The following is a 15045-nucleotide window of genomic DNA, read 5'->3' as shown; positions in this document are numbered from 1 at the left end:
GAAATTAGTTCTGTTGATGCAAAGTAGGAAAAAAAAAAGTGTTAAAAATATTATTGTAATTTGTAAATTGTAATTGTTTTCTACTCATTTATTAATAGCTTCCAGACTTTTCTCTAAAGCATTTCCAAAATTTTAACTGGATTTCCTGTCAGTTAATCGTCATTTTGCTGTTTAAATTTAAAAACAACAAACAAACAAAAAAACCTGGTGTTTTTCACGTACAGAGGATGGACTTTAATTGTCTCTCTTTTTTTTTTTTTGTCTATTTTGTCTTGTTATTTTTTTCTTCCTCGAGTTAATTTCTAAACTTTGTGATCTGCTAGTTATTAGCATGAGTCACAAATATGTTCTTAGCTACAACTGATATATTTTATTCATATAGTAATGCCAGTATTTTTAATGATGTTTCTCTGGTGGCAACTGCATAATTTAAATGTGTGTCTGTAAGACTAGCTTATTTGACCACCAGTTTTGTGTATGCCTTTTGGCTAATATGTTTTTACACTTTTTTACACTGTTGTTCATTGCAATAGTTCAGTATGTGTTCCCCAGAAAACCTTCTGCAAGGCAAACTTCATCTAATTAAAGTAACTGCTCAAATCTTGGTATAGCAACAGAAATATTCCCTAAAGGTTTTGGTAACTTGAAAAGTACCACTGAAATAAGTGATTTAAAAAAAAAATAAAAAATCAAGGATATTATAGACTTTCTGACAGGTAGATCCTGCATTGATTTGGTGCAACAGTTATATGCAGTTATATTACCTTGTCTGCATTTTATAGCTCTTTTGAGTTCAGGCTAGCAGCTGCACTTGCTGTATTAAAATAGCATTCCTTCTAGGGAAGGAGCTCTATACATTACAGCATATAGAAGTCTGGGCATTTTTTGGGGTCATGTTTGTTGTTCATAGTTCGTTATCTTATTGATAGATTCTTTTGTAATCAAAATTTTGTCATACGCTTGCAGTTCGTTATTGACTGAAGCGTTCCAAAGTGTCTTGTGCTTTTATGAAGGTCAGAAATTGTCGAGATGACTTACTAAGGAAAGCAGGTGAATTGTGAGATGTTCTGCTGTAGCTGCCATAGATTCAATTCCACTCATGGTGCTGCATGTGCTTTTCAACAGCTCATTTGGAAGATCTGAGCTTTTGTGTCTTCAGTCTGAGGTTTGTGGAAACTTAGGTGTAAGACTTTCTTCCAGAAATTACAGATCTTTCTCCAGAATTCACATTTCAGTGTTGATGGGAAAACCTAAAAACCCCCAAATGGAAGAAACAAGTTGTTGATAACTTCTGTGTGAATCTAGTAGACCACATAGGTCAGCCACTCAGTGAGCAAAATGAATGCTCTATTACAGAATGGCTGGTAACAGAGAATTAAAAGTAGGTTGTCATAATGGCAATGTGTTTTTATTTTCACACTGTTTCATTCAGTGGGAACATGAAGTGCTGGCTAGCTGTCCTGTGGACGCTTTTTGATTAGAGAAGTTGTATTCTCTTCCTTTTTTTTTTTTTTTTTTTTTTTTTTGGGGTGTGTGTGTGTATAAGCATAAGTTTGAACTTCCTTTATTCTAAGAATAAGTTTTCATCTGGCTTTCCAGAAGAGTTTTGCAACACAGGAGTCTGTCCTTTCCTTTGAAAGCAATGCCTCAGTATGCCTGATGGCCTCAAGAACTTGCAATGCTTCTGCTTGGATTGTTAGTGCTGCAGGGAGGCTGCATCCCGGTGCTTAGTTGAATTCAATTGTTTCTCCTTTGTAATACAGAAAATGTTAGAGGAGCAGTGGTGTTATGTTGCAGGAACAAAAATTTGGCACTGATATAGAAGTCTTTGAGATGTGTCAAGGATTTATTCACACCGGGACTGGTACCAAGGGACGCACACAACCTATTGTGTGTAGGGTGAAGCAGCAGCATACACATAGAGCACATCTTGATCCTTACACTTTCATAGGTGTGTATAGTGTGGTTAACTTGTTAACACAGAAACCAAGAACCTTCTTTAGAAACTTCTTTAGAAACTGAGCTATAAAATGTTTGGTTTCTCTTACTTATTGGAGAACATGTTTGCTTCTGGAACTACTTGTGCTCTGAGGCTGGAAACCAAAGGAAAAAAATGTTGGGGGGGAGGTGGCAAGCAAACCAGATCTCTTAAAAATAGGTGAAATTATCGTTTGTAACAGTTGTGTAAGCTTCAGATTCCAATAGTCTAACCTTTAATAGGCAGGCATAGAATCACAGGATGGTTTGAGTTGGAAGGGACCTTAAAGGTCACCTAATTCCAGCCCCACTGTCGTGTGCAGGCACACCTCCCACTAGAGCAGGTCTCAAATGGACTGCAATTACTGGCATCTCTTGTCTCTGGACTATAGTAACTTTAGATTGGTATTCATTTGTTAATTAAAAAGTGCTGTGAGAACAAAACAGATAATTACTTTTAATCATAAAACCCCTATAACGCTCTCTTTTTTTTAATGATCGTTTGGCTTTTATGTTGCTCACATATGTCATTGGCTTTGCTTTTGGGGTACGGTCTGCAAGTTGTAGCCTTTGGTATGTGTTTATCCAGACAGGAGAGAGGTTTGCTTTTTCTGAAAGGTACGTGTCATTTTTGCAGGGTTCTGTGGTGAAACTAAGTTAAGCAGAATCAGCAAAACTACCGCGCTTAGTGGGGAAAATAATTACTTTTTTTTTCTTTCTTCACTTAAGTGTGCTGACACAAGATTAGGTTTAGATATGGCAATTTCCTCTTTTAGCAGGTGTAGAAACTTACTTGCTTTTGAGTAAGTTGAAGATCTAACTTGGAGTGTTTTTATAGGGGCATGATCTCCATGTTCCCATTAAGTGCTTTACCCTAAATTCTGGTACTGTAAATTCTTTCTTCTGCACAACATAATACTCTTATTTATCAATGTAAACTACGATGATTTAAATCTTTAACTCGCAGGAAAGTATTATAAATAAGGAAAGTTTGACATTGTTCAGTCCAGAACTTGATGGTAGACCAGGTGAGAAATCAGGTTTTGTTGAATAAATTATATGTATGTGAACTAACAAGTGAGATCGAGCGAGGGAAAGAGATTTCAAGTTATTTCCTAGTAAATTATATAATGTTAAACTGAAGCCGCAGTTTTAACAGTGAGTTTTTGTTGTCAAATATTGTAAATTTGTTGAGAAAAAGATAGGTTTTATACATATCCCCTACTTGTGGAATGGTTATAAATTTCAATAGAAAGAAAAAGAAAAGTATTATAGTGAACTGTTTTCGCTTCACTTCACTGGAAATGAATCAGGACTACAGCTGAAACCTAATAAACCATTACAGGATCCCAGTCTGCTACGAGGTAGTATCAGAATGATTTCTTTTTTTCTTTCTTGCTCAAACTTGGGTGATGGGACCAAAAGCTGGAGTTCATATGTAGCTTCTCTGATCAGGTTAGTTGGTTAGCAATGTACCTTTTAAAGAAATGCCAGGTGGTTTCTCTGTAAAACAGAGACTTTGATTAGAAAAGCGTTAGTAAATTCCAGCCATTTTAGAAATGAACTGTCGTTCTTGCTAGAAGTTGTGATGACACAGAATATTTCATCTAAATTTGGTATAGAAGTATAGAAAGGTCACTTGTTTTGAAAACCTACCACCTGTAGCATTTTAAAATGGAGACAAATTTCTCTGTAACTGCATCTTAGCAATTTTGAACTGTTCGTAACTTCTTGGTCTTGTAAGATCACGCCACTTCAGTAAATGGCTAATTCAGGGTGATTCTCTTAATGTTTACTCTGTGTTTTTGTTAAATGCCTGGGGAAGCAGAAGCCATAACGTTTGCTTGTGGATGCTTTCAGTGTATTAGTCTGTGCTTATGTGTTTATTGCCTAGCATACCTATTTAAATTAAAATTCTGTATTTCTTTATGGGATTATCATAAAATAGTTCATATGATGCCTGACCCCAGTAGAAAACCAGAAGTGTATTCAGTACTTATTAGACAAGTTTTCCAGACTCGTTTAATCCTAGTTACAGCCACAGACACAAATCTGCTAAAAGCAGATTTTAGTAGTGGTCTTCTATTAAACTTTGAAAACAGACACAGCCTTGCTGACTGATGTAGATTTTCCTTTGGATGTGAACAGGTTGGTTACCTGTCATTGTGACTTGTGGAAAATGGGTTTGTGATCTCAAGTGCCTTCCCAAGGCATGTGAGAACAGTGTCAGTGATCATAGCAGCCCTCTCCACACAAAATTTCCAAGCATGGTGTGGAAGAGTTGGGTGCCCAAGGCTGTGAGAAACCAAGTTAGACATACACGTAAGTTAGCTCCAAGGAGAAATGTTGAGGGAGAGGGATGGAAAGGAATTATGTAGCTATATGCTCCCCCAAAGCACACTCAGATTTAAATCATTTGTTAACTCAGCTGTTTCTCATGAAAAACAGTGCTGTTGCTGATTCTCCTCTTGCTATTGAATAGACTATTGGTAGAGTGCTCAGCTAGGATGAGTCTTATCTTTAACTTGATTTGGGAGGCTGTGAAATCTGACTTCCTTGCTTCCCAGATGAGTTAACTAATAGAGTAAAGGGATTTTGGAGAGTGTACCATACTTTTCATTCTCTTCCACTGACATACTTTATTAATGCACAATTCCACTCAGATTTTAAGAAGCTCAGTAAGCATGGCTTTTGTCTAAGGGTTGAGGAAAGTGAAGCAAAGAAACCACGTAACACTGAAAAGTTACAGGGAGAGTCTGCTTGGACCAGAAGTGGAGCCTGGAATGTTCTGGTTCCCAGGGGGTTTTAGGGACTGCCAAATGCTGTTGTGCTGGAGCTGATGTTTTAATTCTTGCAGCAAGACTAGGGAATACAAATGGCAAAGGAATTCAAAGTGAAACCATATTTATTAGCTTGATTGTTTAGCTTCTCTACATTTTACCTTTAACAAGGTCTAGCACAGCTGTTAGATACGTGCACACTAAAACTATGACAAGCTACAAAATTGAGGATGTGGTCATTGTATGTTGGAAGCAATTATATGGGTAACCTAATTAAATGCTCATAATACTCTCCCAATTCATTTCACTCAACACTGACAATTTTGGGTTAAGATACAGTGACAACCTCTCTGTTTACACTTTGTAAAGCAGTTTGAGAGAGGAAAAAAAGAGTCCAAAACCTTATTCTCATTTTTGCAAACAGCTGTAATTGCAGCTTTCCAGCTCTAGGACTGAGTAGTTGCAAATAGCGTCAATAACTTTACTGTCAATGTAGCTTTAATTATTTTATCAAAGATTCTCACTGAATCAAAAATGCATAAATTTGTATGGGATTTGCTAATAGGAGAATCAATTTTTAAATGCAGTTGTTACAAGCAGTAATTTTCTGCTTTATGGCTTGCCTATTTGTGTGGGGTACTTTTTGCATGACAATATACTTTAGGAGCACAGTTGAGATCTATGTTTTTTGTTTGTTTGTTTGTTTGTTTTTATTTTGTAAGATTTTTGGATTATTTTGATCATCATGGGGCTTTGGAGAAATTGTAACAAATGCTTGTCTTCCACAACTGGTGACTGTGAGTGGGTTCATCAGAGACACCAGCCTGTAAAAAGCCTGCCAGCTTGATCAGGTATTTCTGCTATCTATGGACAAGTTAGGAATCAAAAGCATATCCAAAAGTCTCCAGTATTAAATAATAGTGAAGAGGTTGGGTCTTCTCCTACCTTCTGCAGTTGAAAAAGGCAGGAGTGCTGCTGGATATGGAGAAGTCCATTCAAGGGCCCCCTCCTGACTGAGGGCAAGCACCCCAATATCTAACAGATTCATAGAATGAGTCACAGAATGACTTGGGTTGGTAGGTTGGTGACCTTAAAGATCACCTAGTTCCAACCCCTCTGCCATAGACAGGGGCATCACCTCTGGCACCAGGTTGCCCAGGGCCTCATCCAACCTGGTCTTGAACACCTCCAGGGATGGGGCATCCACAGCTTCTTTGAGCAACCTGTGCCAGTGCCTCACCATCCTCTGAGCGAAGAATTTCCTCCTAACATCTAATCTAAATCTCCCCTCTTTTAGTTTAAAACCATTCCCCCTTGTCCTGTCATCATCTGCCTGAGCAAAAAGTTGCTCTCCAATAAGAATAAGAGGTCTATAAGAGAAGAAAACCTTTCATGCACTTTTCTCTAGAGGTGGATCCTCTGTGTTGTACAGTTTCTGTGCACCCAGTTATGAAGGTCTGAAGCAGGTGTATTGCATTCAAGTAAATTGCTGCTCTAGGTTTGGTGCTTCTTTCCACAGGGCTACCACTTTGAATTTGCAGGGGTGAGCTGTTTCTCCTATGATAAGAAGGTGAGACTGGTCAAAAAGAACTGGCTGCATTAGGTATGAGGAAGGAGTTGCTAAGTATGATTAGGACATGATAATGTTTTATAATAGATCTGTGATTTGGCAGCAACCGTGGCAATTTTCCTGCTGTTCTCTGGCTTTGAATGGACAGAAGGACTGTTGCCCTCCTTAGAGGCTTGTAGAAGCCCTGTGATATTTATTTACTATCAGTAACACATAGAAGAGAAAAAAAAAAAAAAAAAAAAAAAAAAGAGTAAGAAGTTGATTGTTTATCAGAAAAAAGTGAAAACAAATAGTCAAATATCGCATCTGGTACCATATCAGTATCTTGAGCCACAAATCACTGAAGGTAGGGGGAGAACACCAGTGGTATATTTTACTATTTTCTTACCCTCTTCCTTAGGCTTCTGGCTGCTGAGACAGGATAGAGACTTAGCTGAACCCTTAATCTGCCCTCAGTTTTGTTCACCACTTTATTTTCTTCTCAACCACATAATATCTGAAACCTCTAAAACTTCACATAGATCAGCCTACATATTGCTAGCAGAAGAAAGGCTAGTGGCATTACTTAGTAGTTGTTGTCAATCTATATTTTCTACATTTCCAGCCTTACCAGGAAAGGAAATATAACTTAAAGCAGAAATGGACATGCATGCTGTGCAGTTATTTGTATGGATAATAAACTTTTGTGATTTTGTACTGCTGCCGTTCAACCATTCAGTAAAAGCACTTTGAGAATGCTAATGAATTTGTTCCCACAACAGAAACACAGACATGATGGCCAATGTTTTTCAAATTTAAGTATCTAAAATTAGACACCAAAGTGTTTTTAGAACCTATAATAAAAATGATTGAATTTTTACAGCTGTGGAATACTCGGCTCTCTGCAAGTTGCTTCATAACTCATACAAAAGACTTGTGGAAGACTTTCATTTCCTCCCACCAGCATGGAAAGAAAAGCTTTGTCCTATTAAAGTTAATTGCAAAGCTCTCCTTCACACTCAAGGAGTCAGTATTTCATTCCTTGACTCTGGGAATTCCTTGATTCTGTGTCACTCAGGCTGCTATGAGTTTTAAAAACCTGATTTCTGAGGATTAGGCCATTACTGATTGATTGCTCTGCTAAGTAATTCGGCATATGCTTACTCACAGAGTACCAATTTTTAGTCCTATGCTCCACAGAAAGAGGAACAGCAATGAAGTACTCTATGCCTTTGGTCAGCAAAAACCTACAACACAATGCAGAGAGACCATAAGCCTACTGAAATATGATGACAAGAGATAAGCAAGTATGAAATTGGTAGTGTAACATAGATTAAATTCCCATGATGATATGTAACCAAAACCAACAAACATTTTCCAGAAAAAGTTGAGATCCATAATCCTAACAAACAAAACATTTCTGAGAAGAAGGGGGTGTGGAAGAAGGAGAGGAAAGAGAAAATCTTGAATCAGCCCTCATGACCACCCAGATAATTATCAGGTTGCATAAAGAAGAACTTACGTTTTAAAGTATGAGCTTGAAAATACTGCACATTTGTTCCTGGTAGCTCTCCTACAGATACACATGGTTGCAGATGTGTTGGTGTTTATTAAAATTTAAATATCTTACACAAATAGATTTATCTGGCATCAGAACCTTTTATTTTTTCCCTTTTGACTCAATTTTTTGGATGTTTATTGTCTTTTTGGTTTCAGCTGTTAGTACTCTTTATGAATCTCAACTTTTTGGATTACAAGAGTTTCTTTCTGGACTGAACTCACCTGGATACACAATATGCACAACAGCACTGCTGAAGCTGATGGAAACATAATGGGACCATGTAATGGGACTTCATCCACACAGCCAGAGACCTCACCATTTTCCACGGGTGTGTTGGTGCTCCTGGCTCTGCTTATGGTGCTGCTAGCTCTGGTCACAGTCCTTGGAAACGTCCTGGTGATCTTTGCTTTCATTATGGACAGAAATCTCAGGCATCGGAGTAACTATTTTTTTCTCAATCTTGCTATTTCTGACTTTGCAGTAGGTAAGTTGCAGTGCTGGAAATATAGTATTTGCTTTCTAGTAATGTTAAGAGGTGGAAGGGGGCCTTATTTTGGTGTATGGTTTCTTCTTGGAGAAATACTTCCCAATCGTGTGCCATGGGGAACGGTAAGGAATGTTGGAAACTGTATTAAGCATTTTAACAGCCTATTATGTCTCAAAATATGAGATACATAATGCATCATTTTTCATATAAATACTTGTAATGTCGCTTATCTTTCAGAAACGTGTTATCATAGGAAATAGGTCCTTTGTCGTATTAGTAGATGTCTAATGCTTTTGCTTCAAGAAAAAATACTTCTGTGTGTGAATCAACATTTACTAAGAAAGAGTGGGAGTTTTTTTGTAGTAGGTTGACTAAAGTATAGAAAGCCAAATTACATACAGTTTACAATATCTGGTTTATCTTGCATATATTGTTGATATCTTCTGTTTCAATCTACTGTACTACAATACAGATAATAACCTCAGGTTTGCAACTAAACAATGATGCATAATATGTTTCATGCAAAAAACACAAAACATTACTGTGATGTGCAATTGGAGATTTATGCACTGGAATGCTCTCAGCTGTTGAATGGCTCTGGCAAAAATCTTGCTTAAATTGCTGTGTATGCAGATGAATGCTTGTGAAGAAGGGTGGCTCTTTCATGAAGTCCGTATTCTGACTTGCCACATCACAACAACAACAACTTCTGAATCTGGTTTTATTCTGTGTGATATTTTGATCCCTTCCCCTATAAAGATGATGACTACTTCCACCTTGTAACTGCCTTGTTGTGCTACAGAGCTCTTGCTGCCTGCGGTCTGGGTGCATGCCTAATCTTTTTGAAGCACCCCTCTGGTCATACACTGGTCTCACTCAAATAGCACAAGCCTCTGCACAGAAACTGCAACTGTCTGAAAACCCAGATGGGTGCTTCTGAGTGAAAACACCTCATTGCAGCTGTACCAAAATTCAGATCATCTCCAGGGCTGAGTCCTGCAGATATCACCTTGAGCCCATCATGTCCCCCAGTTTGGGATGTTTGATTCTTGCCTGTAGCTCTCAAACACTGTTCTGCCAGACACAGCCCTGCAACCTGGACCTTTGTCAATGACAGCAGTTCCCTCCCTGCAGTACAGAGTGCCTTATGGTACACAGGAGAAGAAAAACTAACAACCAAACAAAACGAACAAACAACAACAACAACAACAACAACAGCAGTGAATAGAAAACCAATTGAAGGCATTCTGTCATCCTGCTCACAGTCTAGTACCATGCTGAACAAGTACTGTCATCTATTTGAGAAGTTTGAAGTAGGGAAAAAGTACAGCTTATTTGGCATTGCCTAACTTCCACAATTTTGTGTTTAATGACATTTGTCTAACTTGGATAAAAGCTTTATGTACTTTAGCATCACACGGGCTTGTAGTTCTGTAGCTACACAATTTGGAGTCAGGATATGTGTACATTATCTGGATCCTAACTGCTAAAAGCATGTCTTTACACTTGCAGAGTCCTTTGCCTTTCTCATCTATCATATGCATTCTATCTGATTTTTGACCTTTAACAGCTTCTACTTCATCTCTGTACTTCTGGATCTATAGCATAGAGGTCTCTTCATCCATGGCAGAGGGAGAATAACAGGCATTCTTCTCAAGATGTTTAGAGAAACAGAAACTCTCAAGATACTCTTCAGTACCAGTTACAGCATCATAGACTATTATGAAGTAATTCTATTTTTTTTTTTCTTTTTCTTGTGAATGTTAAAGTACATGATGTAACCTTTTGTTTCAAGGAGCAGGCATTAGTACCTCTGTAGAGGTATTTAACTGCAGCCTTGCTGCTGTTCATTCTTATGTTTTGCTACATTTATCTGGCATAGCATAGTACACTGTTAGCTCTTTAGCCTTGCAAGTGTGCATTGCGACTCTGTGTGTAGTAAAATCACCTGGGATATTGTTACAATGAAATTATACTGGCAGTTTCATGACATTGGGATTTAAGAGACTGATTTTGGGTAGTCATGGTCATTTACGTATGTTCCCACTACTTGATGTGTTCTCACAGATAATACCTTGTAAGCTTACCACTGAAAAGTGATTGTGATGATATTATGACAAAAGGAAATGTTAAACAGGAAGTACTTAATAAAACCTTGTAGTTTTGTTAACCTTCTGATTATATGTTTTGAAAGATTAATCTGAAATTCATATCGTATGTCTATAAAACTTACTTCTGGAGTGCTTTTGGATATCATATCATGCTTCTAAGAGGATAGAAGCATGGCAGTTAGACCATATTTTTGAAAAAAAGTAAATTATAGTAGGGGGAAAAAGAATCTTTTGTCTTTATTTTAATGTCAGTAGCTTAATACAGGATGTTCATTGGTTGCATGAGAATATGAAGCCTTCCAGCCAGCAGTTGCAGTCAGCATCACTTTTTTGTTGGAATGTTTCTATGTTTGCATAGCACTGACTGCAGTGCTGACTGATATGTGTGTTTCCTTTATTTCTACAGGTGTGTTCTGCATACCACTGTACATCCCTTATGCCCTGACAGGAACCTGGCACTTTGGAAGAGGCCTGTGCAAGCTCTGGCTAGTTATGGACTATCTCCTGTGCACAGCTTCAGTGTTTAACATTGTCCTTATCAGCTACGACCGTTTCCTGTCAGTTACAAAGGCTGTAAGAACATTTCTAATTCTTTCTTTCTTTATTTTGAGATTTCTATAAAACTTAGAGTGCTCACAAAAAAAAAAAAAAAAAAAAAAAAAAAAACAAAAAACAAAAACAACAAAAAAAAAAAAACCAAAAAACATTAGAAACTAGGTAGTCCTTCATTTTCCTACCATTTTGATCTGGAGAAACTTTGATGATTGAGAATGTTGTAATAGATACTTCAACTCTGGCAGAAAGGTTGCTGTAGATATGCTTTTTCTTAGCCTCTGAGAATTTGCCTAAGTATGCAAAGTTTGCAAAGATTTCATAGAGATTTGGCAGATGTGGGCAGCTAAGTTCTTTGGGGATTTTTTCTGTGCTAGGTATTTTTCAACAAAGTATGCTGGAAGTAAGATGTTTCCTTCCATTTACCTAGCTGCATGTGCCTGGGACTTAGAGACAGGGTAACGCCTTGCTCACAATTTCAGTGTTTCCCTGCTTCTGCTTGGATTAGAAACTATCTAACTGCACTGCAAAGGGAGGTGGGGAGGTCAAGGTGGGAAAGAGGCAGTGAGAGTATGGTCTTCGGTCATTAAAAGAGTGGTAATGAAAACTAGGTTGAGTCAGGGAGGCACTTAGGATTGGGTTAATTTTTTAAAAGGAGAAGAGGATATGGAGAGAGACATGGGATTGACTGACTGGAGAATAGGTGAGGATTTGTGTTACCCCATGGGGGGTGATTGACACATGCTGCCAACAGGCAGCTGACTGGAAACATCTTTGAAGTAAAAAGAAGGGATCAAAAAGTGCAGAGAGAGAAGTGTTTCATGAATAATATCATTCTTCTGCTTCTAACAGTATCTGCTAAATATTAATGTCCACAATTTCTAAACTTTACCTGGTGTTTGGTCCAGATGGAAGATAATCAATATCCTTTGCTTTTTATGAGCCTACTAGCTCAAGGGATGTGAGCTGTGTGTTAGATTGGGAGGTTCTTGTTTGGGACGTACTGATACAATGCCTTATCTCTTTCTTTTCTTCCTTGGTGTTGCGGTTTTAGGGCTGGTTGTTGTTGTTGTGTTTCTCTTGCTTTTTTTTTTTTTTTTTTTTTTTTTTTTTTTTAAGCTGAGTAATAAAGTATGGAAACCCCTGTATTTATGGAATTGCACTATTGAAAAAATATTAATGAAGTTGTAGAGCCCAGGATGTGAGAAAAGTAAATTAAAAAGGCTTCTGCAATCCAGATGGGCCCCATGTTCTTACATGATCACCTTCTGTTTTTTTCCTCTAGATAATTAGAATGGAGTGAGTCCAGAAATGTGTAACTTTTTATCCAAAAGAAAAAAACATCATGCTTCCTCATGGACTTGGGATTCACCTCTGCTGCAGGCCTAGTTTATGGTCAGAGTTGAGTCATTTCAGACTTGAGTTTTTGTGAAGCTGCACTGAGCTTCCTGTTTTCTGACTACTAAATTGAGATGCTTGTGGTCTTGCAGAGGGCTGCAAATTCATTACTGCAGATGAAGAGAACTGGAGTTGTGGTCTAAGTTGATGCTTTAAGGTGTAAAGGAGTCTGAAATATCAGGCCCAGATGTTTAAAACTGAGATTCTAAAATAATGCTTGTAAAACTGTGTCATTACTCTGTTACTCACGATAAAATAGGAACAACAATGCCCCTAAGGTCATATGTGAAAATTAATGAAGATACCATTTATTAATAATTGTATAACACGCAGTTACTGCACTAAAAAATGGCATAGGAAGTTGGTGAGGAAGATAGTACTTCTGCATCTCAGAAAAGCCTGGGATGACAAATATCGAACAGTATGGCATAAATAAAATTGACCAAATTCTCATTAAGTGATCATCTTGAGTGTTGAAAGCTGTGGGGGTCCAAGAGCTAGAATTATGTATTTTACATACTGACTAGGCTGTTGCAAGGGTGGTTTTAACTGTCATATTTCCTAACTTTGGATGATACGACTTTAGCTCCTAATATCTTTTCAAAGATTTTTACAGCTAGAGAGTAAAATAAATGAATGCAGTCTGGGTAGATATAAAAACATCAACATTTGTACTAATACAACGAGCTGTTTATGAGGTAAAGTGAGTGTTAAAACAGAATGTTTCAATAAAATAAGGGATGTTAAAGCATATGTCTGGGATATATTGTTCCATTATGGCAAGAGGAAGTAATATTTAAAAATATACTGCCTAGTGTTTGCAGTCTCTCATAGCAACCTCTCTAATGCAGAAGTCTTCAACTTTTGCCTGTGCAGGAAAGAAGTCCAACAGCTGCTCTGACTCTCCTCTAAGCTTGAGTATGCATTTCATGAATCATAAACTGAGTCCTTATTACTGTCTGACTGTGGTGGTGATGAAAACAAGCTATGTCCCAGTACCCTTAGAATGGTAGTTTAGCCATCATCATTTCTGGTCCTTTTGCAATCCTAAGTATTAAAATTAATTACAGAATTGCAGTACTTGATGAGCAAGATTAGTAGTGGTTTTAGGACCTTACAAAAGTGAAGATGGTGTAGGTGTCTGGGAAACTGCAGAACTAATATTGCATTTGATTTGATTGTTTATTTTGTTTTAAGATAGTTCCAAAATGTTATCTGAGTAAGTGACAGGTCCTTTTCTCACAGGTATCTTACAGAGTGCAGCGGGGAATAATGTCCAACCCTGTTGTCAAGATGGTGGCCATCTGGGTCTTTGCCTTCCTCCTCTACTGCCCAGCAATTCTCTTGTGGGAGTATGTGGCCGGCTGCAGCACAGTGCGGGAGGGGCAGTGCCACGCTGAGTTCTTCGACAACTGGTACTTCCTCCTTTGTGCATCCACCCTGGAGTTCTTTGTGCCGCTGATCTCGGTCACCTACTTCAACATGCACATCTTCAACAACATCCAGAGGCGCCAGAGGCGTGGCAGCATTCAGGACTCTGAGCCTCCAAGGAGCAGCAGCTCATCCTGGAGATCTTGCTTCTTGCCAAGATCTGATGTGTCATCTTCGTTGGAAATGGAGGACAGTGTTTCATCATTAACGAGGTCGTTGAGACCATCACTGGTTTCTACCTGCCCATCTCCAGCACCAATGAGTCCCACGCCTCTCAAAAAGGACTTCTCTGCTTCTTTCCGCACAAATGCTAGGTCAAAACTGCAAAGAGACAAGAAAATTGCTAAATCGCTTGCCATAATTGTTTGTGTCTTTGCCGTTTGCTGGGCACCATATACTTTACTAATGATTATTCGTGGGGCCTGCCAAGGAAGGTGCATCCATAGGTCCCTTTATGAAATCACCTTTTGGCTTTTGTGGCTCAATTCCTCTCTGAACCCATTTCTTTACCCACTCTGTCACATGAGGTTTCGAATGGCTTTTATGAAAATATTATGTCCCAAAAGGTTTGCAAGGTTGAGATCACCTTCTATTTAGAGAGCTGAAGTAAATGACTTACAAATAAGGTTTGTCTCTTACTTAGTGATTATTTTTTTTTCATAGGTATCTTCAACAGAAACAGAGAAAATATTTTGTTGCCTGGGGACATTGGTTGAATGCAGTAGAGGCATGTACTTGCTCTGATTTGTAGTTTTCAGATATTTTTTTTTCTATTAATACTGGTTCATGCAAGGCTAAACAACATTTAGTGCAACAAATTACCTGTTTTTGTTGGATGTTCTTTCTGGTTTGTGGGTTTGATGTACTCTTTTTTTTTTTTTTTCTTTTTTTCTTTTTTTCTTTTTTTCTTTTTTTCTTTTTTTTTTTTTTTTTTCTTTTTAATCTGGTATTAAGAAAAAACTCTTCTATGGATATCACCACAGACATTCATTGGAGGGAGATACCTCTTTTTGTAGGTGCTGAGTAAAACTTTAATATCCCATTTGTGAATCTAAAGCTTTTAGTGAAAAAAACATTTCTGCTATATTTTTGAAAGGTCATGTAAAATCCTCACAGAAGCAGTATTATTTCCTTTAAAGAAAGTGTTATGAAGACAACACAGTGCTCTGTAGTGACTATGTTTACCAGGCTGGGTAATA

General features: G+C 37.9%; 1 protein-coding gene across 1 annotated transcript; it reads left to right on the top strand.

Annotated features, from left to right (window-relative positions):
- Positions 1-6316: 6316 nt before the first annotated feature.
- Positions 6317-14443, top strand: LOC311206390 (histamine H3 receptor-like; the record flags this gene model as incomplete). The annotated part of the gene is made up of 4 exons (XM_084281670.1): positions 6317-6327; positions 8065-8351; positions 10872-11038; positions 13661-14443. 4 exons carry the CDS (start codon positions 6317-6319, stop codon positions 14441-14443), a joined length of 1248 nt encoding a protein of 415 aa, XP_084137796.1.
- Positions 14444-15045: the final 602 nt, after the last annotated feature.

This window comes from Netta rufina (assembly GCF_964035555.1).
Source record: "Netta rufina genome assembly, chromosome: 2".
NCBI lineage: Eukaryota > Metazoa > Chordata > Aves > Anseriformes > Anatidae > Netta > Netta rufina.
The sequence above is the reverse complement of the archived record's forward strand: the minus strand, read 5'-3'. Positions and strand labels throughout refer to the sequence as shown.